This window comes from Hyalella azteca, unplaced genomic scaffold, assembly GCF_000764305.2.
Source record: "Hyalella azteca isolate HAZT.00-mixed unplaced genomic scaffold, Hazt_2.0.2 contig7917, whole genome shotgun sequence".
Lineage (NCBI taxonomy): Eukaryota > Metazoa > Arthropoda > Malacostraca > Amphipoda > Hyalellidae > Hyalella > Hyalella azteca.
Genome location: NW_025938026.1, coordinates 1 through 13,568, shown reverse-complemented (window position 1 = coordinate 13,568; position 13,568 = coordinate 1). Strand labels below are relative to the sequence as shown.

At 40.0% G+C, this 13,568-nt stretch overlaps 1 protein-coding gene across 1 annotated transcript; it reads right to left on the bottom strand.

Annotated features, from left to right (window-relative positions):
- Positions 1-4,305: 4,305 nt before the first annotated feature.
- LOC108672754 lies at positions 4,306-12,401 on the bottom strand. Its single transcript, XM_018160478.2, has 7 exons — positions 12,278-12,401; positions 8,638-8,823; positions 7,576-7,753; positions 7,005-7,114; positions 5,857-5,954; positions 4,716-4,844; positions 4,306-4,502 (listed from the first exon to the last, which is right to left on the bottom strand). The coding sequence occupies exons 1-7, from the start codon at positions 12,399-12,401 to the stop codon at positions 4,461-4,463; spliced, it is 867 nt and encodes a 288-aa protein (XP_018015967.1). The 3' UTR covers positions 4,306-4,460.
- Between the last annotated feature and the right edge of the window lie 1,167 nt (positions 12,402-13,568).

The following is a 13,568-nucleotide window of genomic DNA, read 5'->3' as shown; positions in this document are numbered from 1 at the left end:
ATTTGGCAGATCGTGGATTATTTTAATCCTATTTATTTTGTGAAATATTCATTATTTATTGTATGCATGCAATTGATCTGCTTATTGTTACCTAAATTGTTGAGCCTTTAATTACATTTTATCTTGTATTCGCGCAAGTTATTCAGATGAAGTGAAGAACAACTTGGCATTATATATCATTAGCCTGTAAGTATTCCCAACTTTCGCCATAACTATTACATATGTGAGTTTTTTTTAAATGTCGACATTAGGGCCAAGTTCGGTTTTAGTTTCGGTTGAAATTTATTTTATTAAGCCAAATTAATTTTATTACAATTTTGAAAAAGAATTTCATTTCACCTTCCCTTATTGTGCGTATAGAATTTTGTGATGGCGGATCCTAAAGTTATTATTCGGTATTAAAATAAAAATTAAATACCGTAATAGTCCGTTCGCGTGAATTGCATGCGATTTTTACACGTTCTTGCTCGTAAAACCTTTTACATGGCGGCTACTTTATAACCCATATGTAAAGTTTTACACGTTCTTGCTCGTAAAACCTTTTACATGGCGGCTACTTTATAACCCATATGTAAATTTTTACACGTTCTTGCTCGTAAAACGTTTTACATGGCGGCTACTTTATAACCCATATGTAAATCGCTGCACCTGACTGCTGATCTCAGCTGCAACTGAGGTGAAGTCGTGATGTAGACAGATGGTATATGGGAAGTTGAAAAGGATTATTAACAGTTTTTGTGGGGTTCCACGTAGTGGAATGTAGAACAGCAGTCTTGTTCGGGGCCACGTTTTTGGGGACTCCTTAGAAGAGTAAACTTTGGCCGATTGGCCCAAACCGATTATTGAGACTGTCGAGTAAGGAAGGCATCGTTGCATGGTCGTGAATAACACTTAGAGCTCCAAACAACCGGCGAAAAGGTCAGTGTACTAAATGAGACACGATCCCTTTTATTGTTTTAGGTGGTAGGTAACTTGGAAGATAAAGCCTATCATTCATAGTCTAGCAGAAACTAATGAACCGAAGCGTCAGCCAATATCCTAATGATTCAAAGCGTCAGCCAATAGTCCCCATCCATCTGTTCTCCGAGACCACTTGAGGCCCTGATTGCGCGATTGACCATTGAAAGGAACTGTCGCAGTGCAACTGTTATCCAGCCTTCAGAGTTTTACCTATCAAGCCCAAGAGGTTAACGAACCAAAACGTAGCCCCATCCGTTCTTGTACACACTTGTCTCCATCCCGTCTGGGTTGATTTAATCACGAAGAATTTAAGAACAGTGAATCATTTTCAAGTAAATGGTCAACTATACCACCATGACACGGGAGCGTTTAGTAGGCCGTAGGCCTGTCGCCGATTCCTAAAACCGCAGAACATTCACAGCATTTTGTGGTCTCGAACTCGCAACTCCCTGCTACCGTTCTGCTGTGCTTTAACCGCCCGGCCTCCTTGCCGATCCTGACCTGAAACTGGCGCACAGAGCTGGGATCGAACCCGCGCGTCTCTGCGCCAGTCTTGGTACTCTGAACTTTAACCACTGGACCACCCTGCCCAGTGTGAATTTGATGTGTGAATTTCTTGGGACAAAGTCTGCGTATGCCGTATTGATTGAGTAAGTGGTTAGTGAGATGACTGGGTAATGTAGCGGTTTCGTTCATAATTTTGAATTATTGTAATAAACATATTTAGAAATTTAGAATTAAATTTAATTGTAATATTAAGATTTGTTTATATCTGAACTTAACCACAATGAATACGACAATAGCCAACTTGATTCCAGCTGTTAGTATTTTTGATACATTGCACTGGAACCTCTTATTAGAGTAAGTACTTAATTAAGTGTTGCAACAGTCATCTTGTACTAATTACTCTCTTTAATAGCTAATTTGATTTATACTAATTATAATCGTTTTCTATGTATTGTATTTATGTAACATGTAACAATCTGTTATTGATACAGGGTTCTATACTGAGACCTGAAAAACGTCTATTATTTCCCTTAAACCGAACTTTAGATGCTTTGGTAAAACAGCAATAAACAAATAAATATGACAGCCCAGTATTATTGGCTGTAAGGTGTTAAGGTGAGGAATGTAATATAGGTTCTTCAATTGCCGTAAGTGATGTCCATAAGAGAGGGTTTTCAGAGTGCGAATATACGTGTAAGGACAACGAGGTGGGCACTATTCTGTTGTAGAGCAAATGCAAATTTTGTTAAAGTTAACAAACCGCTGGAATGGAATTAAAGGCAATAGTGAGTCTTAGGTGTTTGGGCTCAGAAAAACAATGAAAAACACCCAAGGAAGGTGACTGCCATAGGTGAAAGAACGACTGGTGGTGATGATAGTGATGTCGGAAGAAAAAGGCTAGGCCAGCGCTCCTCTATTTGTAGGGAAGCCCGACCGGAGGGGACTGACGAGGTAAGTGGTACTGTCTAAAACGATACTAGTACGTCTAGAAGGACGTGTAGTAGAACGTGACCGTTCATGACGAGAAAAGCCGTTTTATGGCGGCCACCTGAAATTACCGCATTTGTCTCGTCTGTCGCCCTTCCTGACGTCTGTCGCCCTGCCTGACGTCTGTCGCCCTGCCTGACGACTGTCGCTGTCTGACGTCTGTCGCCCTGCCTGACGTCTGTCGCTCTGCCTGACGTCTGTCGCCCTGCCTGACGACTGTCGCTGTCTGACGTCTGTCGCCCTGCCTGACGTCTGTCGCCCTGCCTTACGTCTGTCGCCCTGCCTGACGTCTGTCGCCCTGCCTGACGTCTGTCGCCCTGCCTGACGTCTGTCGCCCTACCGGGACGAGCACGGGACAAACCTGAGGATTGACGTGCGCACTTGGTCAGAGGTGAGCTGTGTGACTTGTCACACTTGAAAGCTTGTGATAGGAGGGTGCGTGCTGATATCTGATAAATCCAGGAAGTACCTGACATCCGCAAGGACTATTACCATTACTATATAACTATGACTATTACTATGTAACTGTAACAATAACATTACTATACCAAATTCTGTAACTATATGGCTTTAGCTATATAACTAATACTATAAATATTACTTTAAATCCATAATTGAAACTAAAGGTGAAACCTCTGTCGTATTCCCTCAGCTTCCCGATCTTCGGACTGCACGGGCGCTACACGGACCTCATTCGGGAGGGGGCCATAATACAGTTTTCAATATTTGTGTGCCAGTTCTTGTTCCGTATTAGATATTTTTTTGTATTTTCGATTATTCGACTTATATTTTTTCTTGGCCCTTCACGTTTTCTTTAAGTGCCTCGATATTTATTGGTTATTATTCTTTCATTGCAGAAAAAGAGACCATTGAAAATCAGAAATCTTATTTTCTCCACTAGGTGATGGAGAGCCGCTTGATTGGTTAAAGAGATGGTGAGTTGTGGGAGAGGGTAACGGAGGAATGGATTGTGACAATGATGGACGTTTTGGCTTGAGTGACCGCTGATATAATTGAGCTTGGAAGGAGATATAGGGCAACTTTTCGAGACCGGAAAAAGATTAAAAATCTATCGAGAGGGGATTGCAGCGCTTTTATAAAAAAAAAAGAGTTTTATTCCATATTACCGATGCACTGCAGAAGTAATAGAACATCAATATTAAAATAAAGTAGCGAATATTAGTATAGTAGTATATAGTATAGTGCTGTCAGCGTTGACTAGGCCATTAGACGTGACACCGATTCTTAACTTAGCAGAATATTCACAGCTTATTGCGGATCTCGAACACGCAACTCACAGCTTCAATTTTGCATCGCTTAACCGCCCGAATCCTCGGCGATTTAACCAAAACTGCCGCAGGAAACTGGGATCGAACTCATAATTCACTGTTCCAATCTTGGTACTCCGAACTGTTAGCATTGGGCTGCCTTTTAATTAGTTCAGCTACCATTCCGATATACTAATTAAATAGGTATCGGCTTTGTTAATAAACTGTCTTTAGCCGTTCATAATCATTTAATATCCCGCTTGGCCTTAAAGCATTTCTCAAATAGCCTATTGGGGGCTGGCACTAAGTGCGTCCGGACTTATATGGTCGTGACGAGTTGACCAATCCTTCCTTTGGAGAGGATGTGACTGGTATCTTTGATACGTGATTCTAGTTAATCCCAAATATTAAAATCACCTAATCTATTGGTGCCCATAATTCAAATTTCGTCTTTGCATCAATCTGAATATGCTATCTAAATAGCCTAGTTCAAATATCAGTAGGTATAAACTTCCGAGGAAATATTTTCGTTGATGATATTGGTATAACTTCTCATTATAAGGATAAAAAATTTATTGTTGAAGAAACACCACCAAATTTAATGAAGAAATAAGAAAATATAGTGTACCAAAAAAATCCCAAAAATCCCCCAAATATCCCGTGAAATCCAAAGGAGTACGGGCGAGTTCAGTCAGTCTTGTTCCGAGTCAGTAGGTTTCCTTGCATTGAGTGAGCTGATCAGGGCCCGAAATTCCCGACACACCTCGCGAACCGAAGAAACTGCCAAATAGAACATACGTCATGAGCTTATAGCGTCATGCAGGTTATAAGCTGGCTTAATTTCCAGGAATCATGATCTATTAAACTGCTTAATTTAATTATCTTTTTGTGGTAGCTAATTTCTATATTTTTAAAACTATGTGTAACATTTATAACAAAAAAATTTTTGCACGAGTTTACTTGGAGAATAAATACACATTTTTCATGACTCACGAACAAATATTGCATGGTGGAGCTCTTGCATTTCTGGTAAGCTTGTGCGAAGTTGGCGTCATTGCTGCATTTGTTCTTCACATTAATCGTCAGGAAGGCCCCATCGTCCAATGTATTGTCAGGCTTCAGCTGTTGAGGAAAGGAGGCTTTGAAAATAGCTAGTATAATAAAAAGAAAATGAGTAGCAGATATATAGATGTTTATTTTGGGGGGATGGGATAAGAGGGGAGTTTACCCCTGAGACTTTCAAGAGACAGCTGGATAAGTTTCTGAAGAAGATCTCGGATTTTCCAGCAATGGGAAACTACCCTCAGCAAGTGACAAGCAACAGCATCTTGCATCAGCTGGCCCAAAGGAGGGCAAATAGACGGAACACGTCCAACGTTACATCCGGGTCACGTGGGCGGGGTGAACTGCCTAGCGACGACTAGGAGACGGAGGACGACAAAGGCGGAGCATCAGCTTTATCAAGGACCGAGAACTCAAAAATTCATCATATGGTTATAAGGAGGGAATTACTTGTTATTGCAAAAATATATAATCGGGCGGCATTACAAGAAAAAAAAAAGAATAAATATTTAGCGTGATGAAAATTGAGAAATTTAGGACTACATATTCCCTAGAACTGGAAACTTTGAAACATATTTACTCATCATTCACACTAGAAAATTTATTCTGTCTATAGTAATGCTTAATAAAATAAGTACCATGTTTAATATCCCCTTTCAATTCACTGACAATGCTTAAGAAACGCTACATCTTTCAATTCAGCGGTCAAAACGCGGAATAAAACTCACAGCAGAAATGCATATTGGGTCCAGAACGAGCGTTTTAGCGAAATCGTTCTTGTCTGTGCAGATGCCTAAGTAACTGAACTATGTACTGCACTCAGTGCTCAAGTAACTGCACTATGTACTGCACTCAGTGCTCAAGTAACTGCACTATGTACTGCACTCAGTGCTCAAGTAACTGCACTACATACTGCACTCAGAACTGCACTATGTACTGCACTCAGTGCTCAAGTAACTGCACTATGTACTGCACTCAGTGCTCAAGTAACTGCATTATATGTACTGCACTCAGTGCTCAAGTAACTGTACTATGTACTGCACCCAGTGAGCCAATATACTGAAATACTCACGAGTCCAGCAGATTTCCACGCGCACTTGGCGTAATTGTACAGAATTGGATCACATGTTGCTGTGTCGTACTCGGGACTTCCCCAGGAGCATTTTTCATCTGTTGGGGAGAAAATATACTCTTAGGATTTCGTATTCATATCACATATAAATACACAATGATGAAAATATCACAGGCTGAATCTTAACTAAGATCTTACAAGGCAAAACTGTCGAACACAAAACATCATTAAGTTCAAAATTGAGAACGAGAAATCGATGCCAATCGATTCGTAATTTGAAGTTTCCAATCAAGGGGTAAAACTTTCCAGAAAAACAAATCTTGAAACATTTTACAGAGTGCAACAACTTTCCAGCAAAACATATCTTGAAACATTTTATAGAGTGCAACAACTTTCCAGCAAAACATGTGTTGAAACATTTTATTGAGTCCAACTGTGTGGCTGCTCGTTTAGGAAACCAAGATTTCAAGTCGAGAAAATCTAATTTTTATTTGTTAATTTCAGTTTACAGCAAGCGTCCATAGAAAAGTAAACACGTTTGAATGATCATCTGCCGATGTATTCTGGAAACAATTTTTAATCATATAGGCTCGCTCAAGATATTTAAAATATTAGGAAAACATCTTTAGTGGTATGCAATATTATCTTTTTAGCATGAGGTGCCATAAAATAATTGAAGATGTAAATTTCGATATGACGTCACCGAACTCCCACGCAGACGAGGTGGTTTGCTTCTCCTGCATTTCAGATATAAATGTTGGTGTAATTTAAATCATTAATTTAGACCCTCAGTTGGCCAATTTGGGTTTAGAATTATGTTAACAGCCAACAGGAACAAATTGATGCAGAATCACTCTATTTATATGCGTACAATTTATGACCAGAGAGTGCATTTGAATTTTCAAGGAGTTGAACAATTCTTAGATGACGTTGGTAGATCAAAAGGCAGATTTAGCAAATAATAATATATTAACGACGTTTCGAATGTAGCAACATTCATTTTCAAGTTAAGAGAAGCATTGAATAGTGAAATTTGGTTGGACACAAGTACATAATACAATTCAAATGCACTCTCTGGTCATAAACTGTACGCATATAATTAAGAAATTTCTGCCATCTTATAATAATCACTCTATTTGTACACTCACTTGCTGTAAACTTGTCTAAATCCGTCTTGTACTGCAGACGGCAACTTTCGACAAGGGTGAGCCCATATAATTTCGACACGTACGCCACGTAGCAAGGGGATGCTGTACCTCTGTAAAGAATTAAAAAATTAACATTTCTGTTTAAACAATTAACAAATGCTTCTCCTTCGAATGTATTCAACGTTTCAAAATTCCTTGAAAACAAGATGTTAAGATACTTCAAAACAACGCCTTGAATACAGCTCTACACCTCCGAATTTTTTCTCTAGGACAACAGAAAATAACGATTTCACTAATAACGTTGCCTTTATCAAGGTTCAGATATTCAAGAGTTACGAAGTAATAAAGAAAAGCAGATTGAATATTGTTCTCGAATGATTAGTTTGCGTGATATTGGAGTAGCAAGATCGTAATCTATTCCTCCAAAACATGGGTCCTAATCTATTCAAATTGTTAATTTCAATCAAATAAAATATAATAAAAATCACTATGTATATGAAAGTAATAATTATATTCACAGATCTTGTCATTATTACATAGTAGATTGGGTTTAAAATCGAAGTATACTTACGCCGCGGACGAGGCTGCGGCAGCTACGATGAGAAGCATCAGAGCTCGCGTCATCTTTTGGCTGTGGTCGTGGCAGCGGTGCGGTGGCAGGTCGTGGCAGCGGTGCGGTGGCAGGTCGTGGCAGCGGTGCGGTGGCAGGTCGTGGCAGCGGTGCGGTGGCAAGCAAATACTACTTGGTCCTGACACATTGTGGGCATGTGGTGGCCATGTTATAGGTTTTGGATTTGTTGGGACAGGTGTTAAGAAATTCATCAGGGGCCGTGATTAATGATGGATTGTGCACACATGCGTGCATAAGCATCATCAATTTTGTTGCCGCTAAATATACAAAGAAAAATTTTAGAGGATAGAATGCTATCTATTCATTTGATTTTGGAAGCTTGAGCTCCGGCATGCCTGTTAATGTTTTTTTTTTTCGATTATTTATTTTCTACGAGCAAAATGTTTTAAAATTCATTTCTTTCTTTAATTTCAAAAATTGAAAATTTTTGAAATTTAAAATTTAATTTCAAAAATTGAAAATTTTTATAAATTTATTATTCAGTAAATGATAATAGTTAAGAACAATATTTATTATCCTAATATAATACCTCATAAAAATAGATTATATAATATATTCTCCTAATCAATTTTTACCTCGCATTTTGTTTCTATGAATTTCATTCAGATGATATTTAATTAGACCAACATAGGCGAATGGTATGTAACGTGCCAAAAATAATTGAAATTAATTAATTTAATGATTCGAAACCAATTTATTTCTTGGTTACACTACAGTTACGGTGCTCTGTACTCAAGTTTTTCTTGCACGACAAGTCACAGATTATTTATATCGCAATGAAGTTATGCATCGGGAATAATTTTTCACGTGGTTTATATGGCAGGCTCATAAGTGCAAGTTATTTAACCTTCCTCATTCAGAAACAGAAGCTGCGATGACAATAGGTAAATTTATAACTCCTTTACTGAAGTTAAGCGCCTAACTAAGAAATTAAAAATAAAACTATTAGAAAATTTATCCACGCTAACGAGTTCTTATTATAATTTGCATCATCATTTGCGCCATCATTTACGTCATCATCCGCATCATCATTTACGTCATCATCCGCATCATCATTTACGTCATCATCCGCATCGTCATTTACGTCATCATCCGCATCATCATTTACGTCATCATCTGCATCATCATTTACGTCATCATCTGCATCATCATTTACGTCATCATCTGCATCATCATTTACGTCATCAACTGCATCATCATTTACGTCATCATTTACGTCGTCAACTGATAATTACATGCGTCGTAATATCAAAGCTCCTACCATCGAATTGTGTATAATTATCCCCTAAACTCGTCTGGTGCACGAATCGTCTAAAATCTAAATCATTTGTCGGACAAAAACTAATAAACATAGACTAAATTTAATTCAATGGGAAATTAATTTGTAACAAATATAGCCTCGATATAAAATAGAACAATTATCTCTCAGTGACCTTCCACAAAGTTTTATCTCAACATTATCGCCACGCATTTCATTCTAGTCGTACAGTAAGAGCGCCTTATATAGGCGAGGCATCAGCGGGAGCGAAAACGAGTCTGCGGGAGCAAAAAATGAATTACAGGAAAACTTTTTCTAATTTCATTCGAATCACAAATTTAGTAAAAACTTAAAAGTAAAGAAAACTGTTCCCGAGCGCGACAATATGAATGTTATTTATTGCTCTCTTGCATACTTCCGCCCTGCATCCGAAACTATGTCAGGGGAGCTGAAACTTTTGTTCTCAAAGTACTTCCCAAACTCTAATCTTCGTGTTTTATTGGTTAACAATTATAAAATTGGTTCTTTATTAGGTACAAAGATACCCTCTCTATGCATATGCGAGTGTAGCAGTTTATAAATATAGTTGTGCACGATGTGCATCTGCGTACGTCGGGATGACGTCTATTAATCTTTATTCTAGGGTCGCAGAACATAGGGGCAGGAGTTGTGGAACTGGTCACTTACCATCGCCCCACCTCATTCAGCTGTGCGTGCTCACGCCGAGCAGTGCATTGTTCCAATTTCTGATAGTGACTTCAAGGTTTCAGCTTCCACTTCCGGTGTTTCCGATTTGCGAATTTTAGCATCATTGTATATTTAAACAGGGGCCTAGTTTAAATTCAACTTTTAGCTCTTACCCGCTTGAAATTGTAAACAGATAAGTGTTAGCGCTTGGCATTTTTGTAATCTTGACTACTATTTACTGATTTGCCTGTATTCTAGAATTTTCGAACTGACGAAGGAGCTGGACTCCGAATCGTTGTCTCTGAAGATATCATGAATTTATGTGGAGTTTTCTTTGCTTTTATTTTTTCTTTTATATAATTGAGGATATAAGTGGAGCAAAAGGACTGTGGATAGAAGTGGAGCAAAGGGACTGGGGATATTAGTGGAACAAAAGAACTGGGGATATAAATGGCGCAAATGGACTGATGTGCTCCGTGTGCCCTCGCAGAGTAACATTCATATTATGAGCCTCAGGCGTGTTGGACTAGGAGCTGCATGCAAGCAAGCACAGGCTTGTTGGTCCAGGTGCTGCAAGCTAACGCAGGCGTGTTGGTCCGAGTGCAGCAAGCAAACGCAGGCTTGTTGGTCCCGGTGCAGCAAGCTAACGCAGGCGTGTTGGTCCCNCTAACTCAGGCGTGTTGGTCCCGGTGCAGCAAGCTAACTCAGGCGCGTTGGTCCAGGTGCTGCAAGCTAACTCAGGCGTGTTGGTCCCGGTGCAGCAAGCTAACTCAGGCGCGTTGGTCCAGGTGCTGCAAGCTAACAAAATGTCAAGAGACGATCAATCATGACGTTTGATAAATGATGTTAATCACATTATATATCAACTGACAGCAGTCGATCAATCATGAGGTTTGATAAATGATGTTAATGACGTGCGCATCTGCTAAGATCATTTGACGAGTTTTCTTAATAAAGAGATGTTTTGTCTCGCAATCATGTTAAAAAACATTACAAGGTTATGGTAACTGGTTTCAAGTGAAGTTGGTTTTGTAAAGAACTTGATAAAATATAACGTTATAAACTTTATTTAATCAAAATCAAGATCAGGATCGGCTTGACTTATTTATTTGAAAGATAGTGTATGATAAATCTAGTTAGATTTTTTGAATTCTCACGACTTCTCACGATTGAATTCTCTCGTGATTTTTGAATTCTCTCGTGAATTCTCACGATGCGTGACTTGACCAAAACAAATTCGTGCATGAAAACTCGCACTAGTTACCGAGGTTAAGATATGAGGAAGTCTCGACATTTGTGCCTCACAACTCTCATCTGAAAGCAGATATCAAAGTGTCACCAACTCATAAGAAAAACATCGAATATATATCAATCTCGCTGAAATCATAGATGATGTAAATAATTGAATCCGATCGTTTGTGCTTTACATTGTTTAGCAATGTTGGTCGGAGTGACATAGAAATAAATTTGAGCGCTTTGATGAATCGCCTGATACGTTGGTCAGATACGGTGGAGCTTCTGCGTGTCGCATACGATGGAGGTTGAAAGATTGGTCATACATGTTGAAGGTTGTGCGTGTGGTCAGATACGTTGAAGGTTGTACGTGTGGTCAGATATTTAGAAGGTTGTGCGTGCGGTCATATACGTAGAATGTTGTGCGGTCATAAACGTTGAAGGTTGGCGAATATTCAGATACGTTGACTGTCATGAGTGTGGTGATATACGTTGTAGGTTGGCGTGTAGTCAGATGCGATAAAGTTTGTGCGAGTGGTTAGGAACGTTGAATGTTATGAGTGTAGTGATATACGTTGAAGGTTGGCGTGTGGCCAGACACTTTATGGCTGCAAGTTTTGTCCAAGCATTGAAGCCTAGTTTTCTTTTGAGATGCACTGAAGGAAATACTTCGGGTCAGTGGCATTGGAGGCTACTCGTTTTTTGGTAATTTATCGTTTTTTTAATAAAATACGATGAAAATTGTTGGGATGTGGGAATCAGCTGCCGCCTAACCCTTTTTCTTCTTTACACGACCATAATTATAGACCAGCTGTGATATGCATGCACCATATATCAATATGCCAGAGAAAAACCATACTAGCTTCACCATACACAATCCACAACGCTGCCAATAGGATATGCACTGGAGCATTCAGAACGACCCCCACCATCAACCTCTATGCAGAGAGCGGACTGAACCCATTTTCAAGCAAACCCATTTCCATACACATCCCATCATTTAACGACTACGGAGTACTCTTTACAGCAGCACAGGTCCAACAGATGCAGGCTGAGCTCGTCACGTTCGAGGTTACTCACGCGTAGCGAATTCTCATCAGCACCTCACACCCGGACCAAAACCTCCCTCTGAAGTCTTCGTTACAGACAGCCGCGATGAAAAACCTTTTCTTGAACCGCGCAACTGCGAAGAATGCAAACTCGACGTATACTTTCACTGACGGCTTAACTTCGAATGGTGCCTTGGAATGTGAGCGGCAACCCACAGAAAAACAATATCAAAATGACTGAATCCCACAGCATAAATTCACATCACGGTCCTTTCTGGTGTCCTTTGTGCCCTAGCCCTTATAGATGACAATCCCGAACATGAATTCGCAATATTTATTGACTCAAAAAGTGTGGTGCAAGCCCTGGGAATATACATTGGCAAGCATCCCATCATCAGCCAAATCCTTGCAGGACTTGTAAGCCTGGCTGAAGCAAGGAGAACAGTGAGCATCTGTTGGGTCCCTGGACACGTGGGAGTGCGGGGCAACAATTGGGCGGATGAACCGGCGGTGAGCGCTTCTTCGTCGGACGTGGCCATCTTCAGTGAGGAGGTCCCATGCCATGGGACCTTCCCCTCACAGGGGGTACACGGCCATGGGACCATGTACCCCCTCATCAGGACTAGCGTTTGTCATATATGGCGCAAGCTGTGGCTGAACGTGCGAGACAATAAACTGAGAACAATAGAGGACAGCGTATCAGCTTAGAGCTCGTTATACCTGAGATTCCGACAGACGGAACTGTGTTGACTAAGGATTGGTCATACACGTCTCACTCACAACTATCAAATTAAGTGCCGCCCTGTGCCCTACTGTGGAATTAGCCGTCGCTTTATGCCTTTATGTGAGGACTGCCTGGTGCCCCTGAAAGTACCTCATGTCCTAGCCATAGCGACATCCGCCAGATCTGCCATCCCAACACTTTAGCCCTTCATCATAACAAGATGTTCACCAGAATGCTAAGGGAGGACTCGCGTAGCAACTTCATAACTGACAATCTTAGACGATATTTGACATAGAAAGCAACCTACTACCAGTGTTCTAGCGTAGCTACATGAAGCTGAGGTTATGAAACCAGAGCGGACGCGCGCTCTGGTTACATTACCTCAGCTTTCACATTCATTACAGAATTACAGATTACAATTCATTACAGATGTCTCCTCCACATTCATTACCTCAGCTTGACAATATTAATTACATCAGTGAGTGTAATTATTCATAAATCTTAAAATAACCTTTTCTATTGGTGCTATTGCAAACATGATGTAGGTTGACATAGCTTAAATTTTGTCTCTGTACCAATCTATATACGCTGTCTAAAGAATCTTGTTCAAATATGTATTGATATAAACTTTTGAGGATCAATTGCATTGATGATATTTGCATAACTTCTCATTATCGGGTATCGGGATAATAAATTTATTATTGAGTAAAGACCACCAAATTTAATAAAGAAATAGGAAAATGCCATGCACCAAAAAAATCCCAAAAATCCACAAAAATCCCTTGAAAATCCCGAAAGAGTTAGCGCGTGTTCAGGCAGTCTTGCTCCGCGTCAGTAGGTTTGCCTCCATTGAGTGAGCTGATTAGGGTACGGCCTTAAGAAGACACTGCTCGAGCCGGAGAAACTGCCGAACAGAACATACGGCATAAGCTTTTAGAGTCCTTAAGAAGACATTGCTCGAGCCGGAGAAACTGCCGAACAG

Bases quoted from the DNA above. Each gene is read 5' to 3' on its own strand.
- LOC108672754 (XM_018160478.2), bottom strand. From the start codon at position 12,401: ATGGCCACGTCCGACGAAGAAGCGCTCACCGCCGGTTCATCCGCCCAA. The intron at 8,824-12,277 runs GTCCTGCAAGGA...ATGATGATGCAG, and splicing joins TGCTTCAGCCAGGCTTACAA to TTGATGACGTAAATGATGAT. The intron at 7,115-7,575 runs GTAAGTATACTT...AATTCTTTACAG, and splicing joins GCCGCAGCCTCGTCCGCGGC to AGGTACAGCATCCCCTTGCT.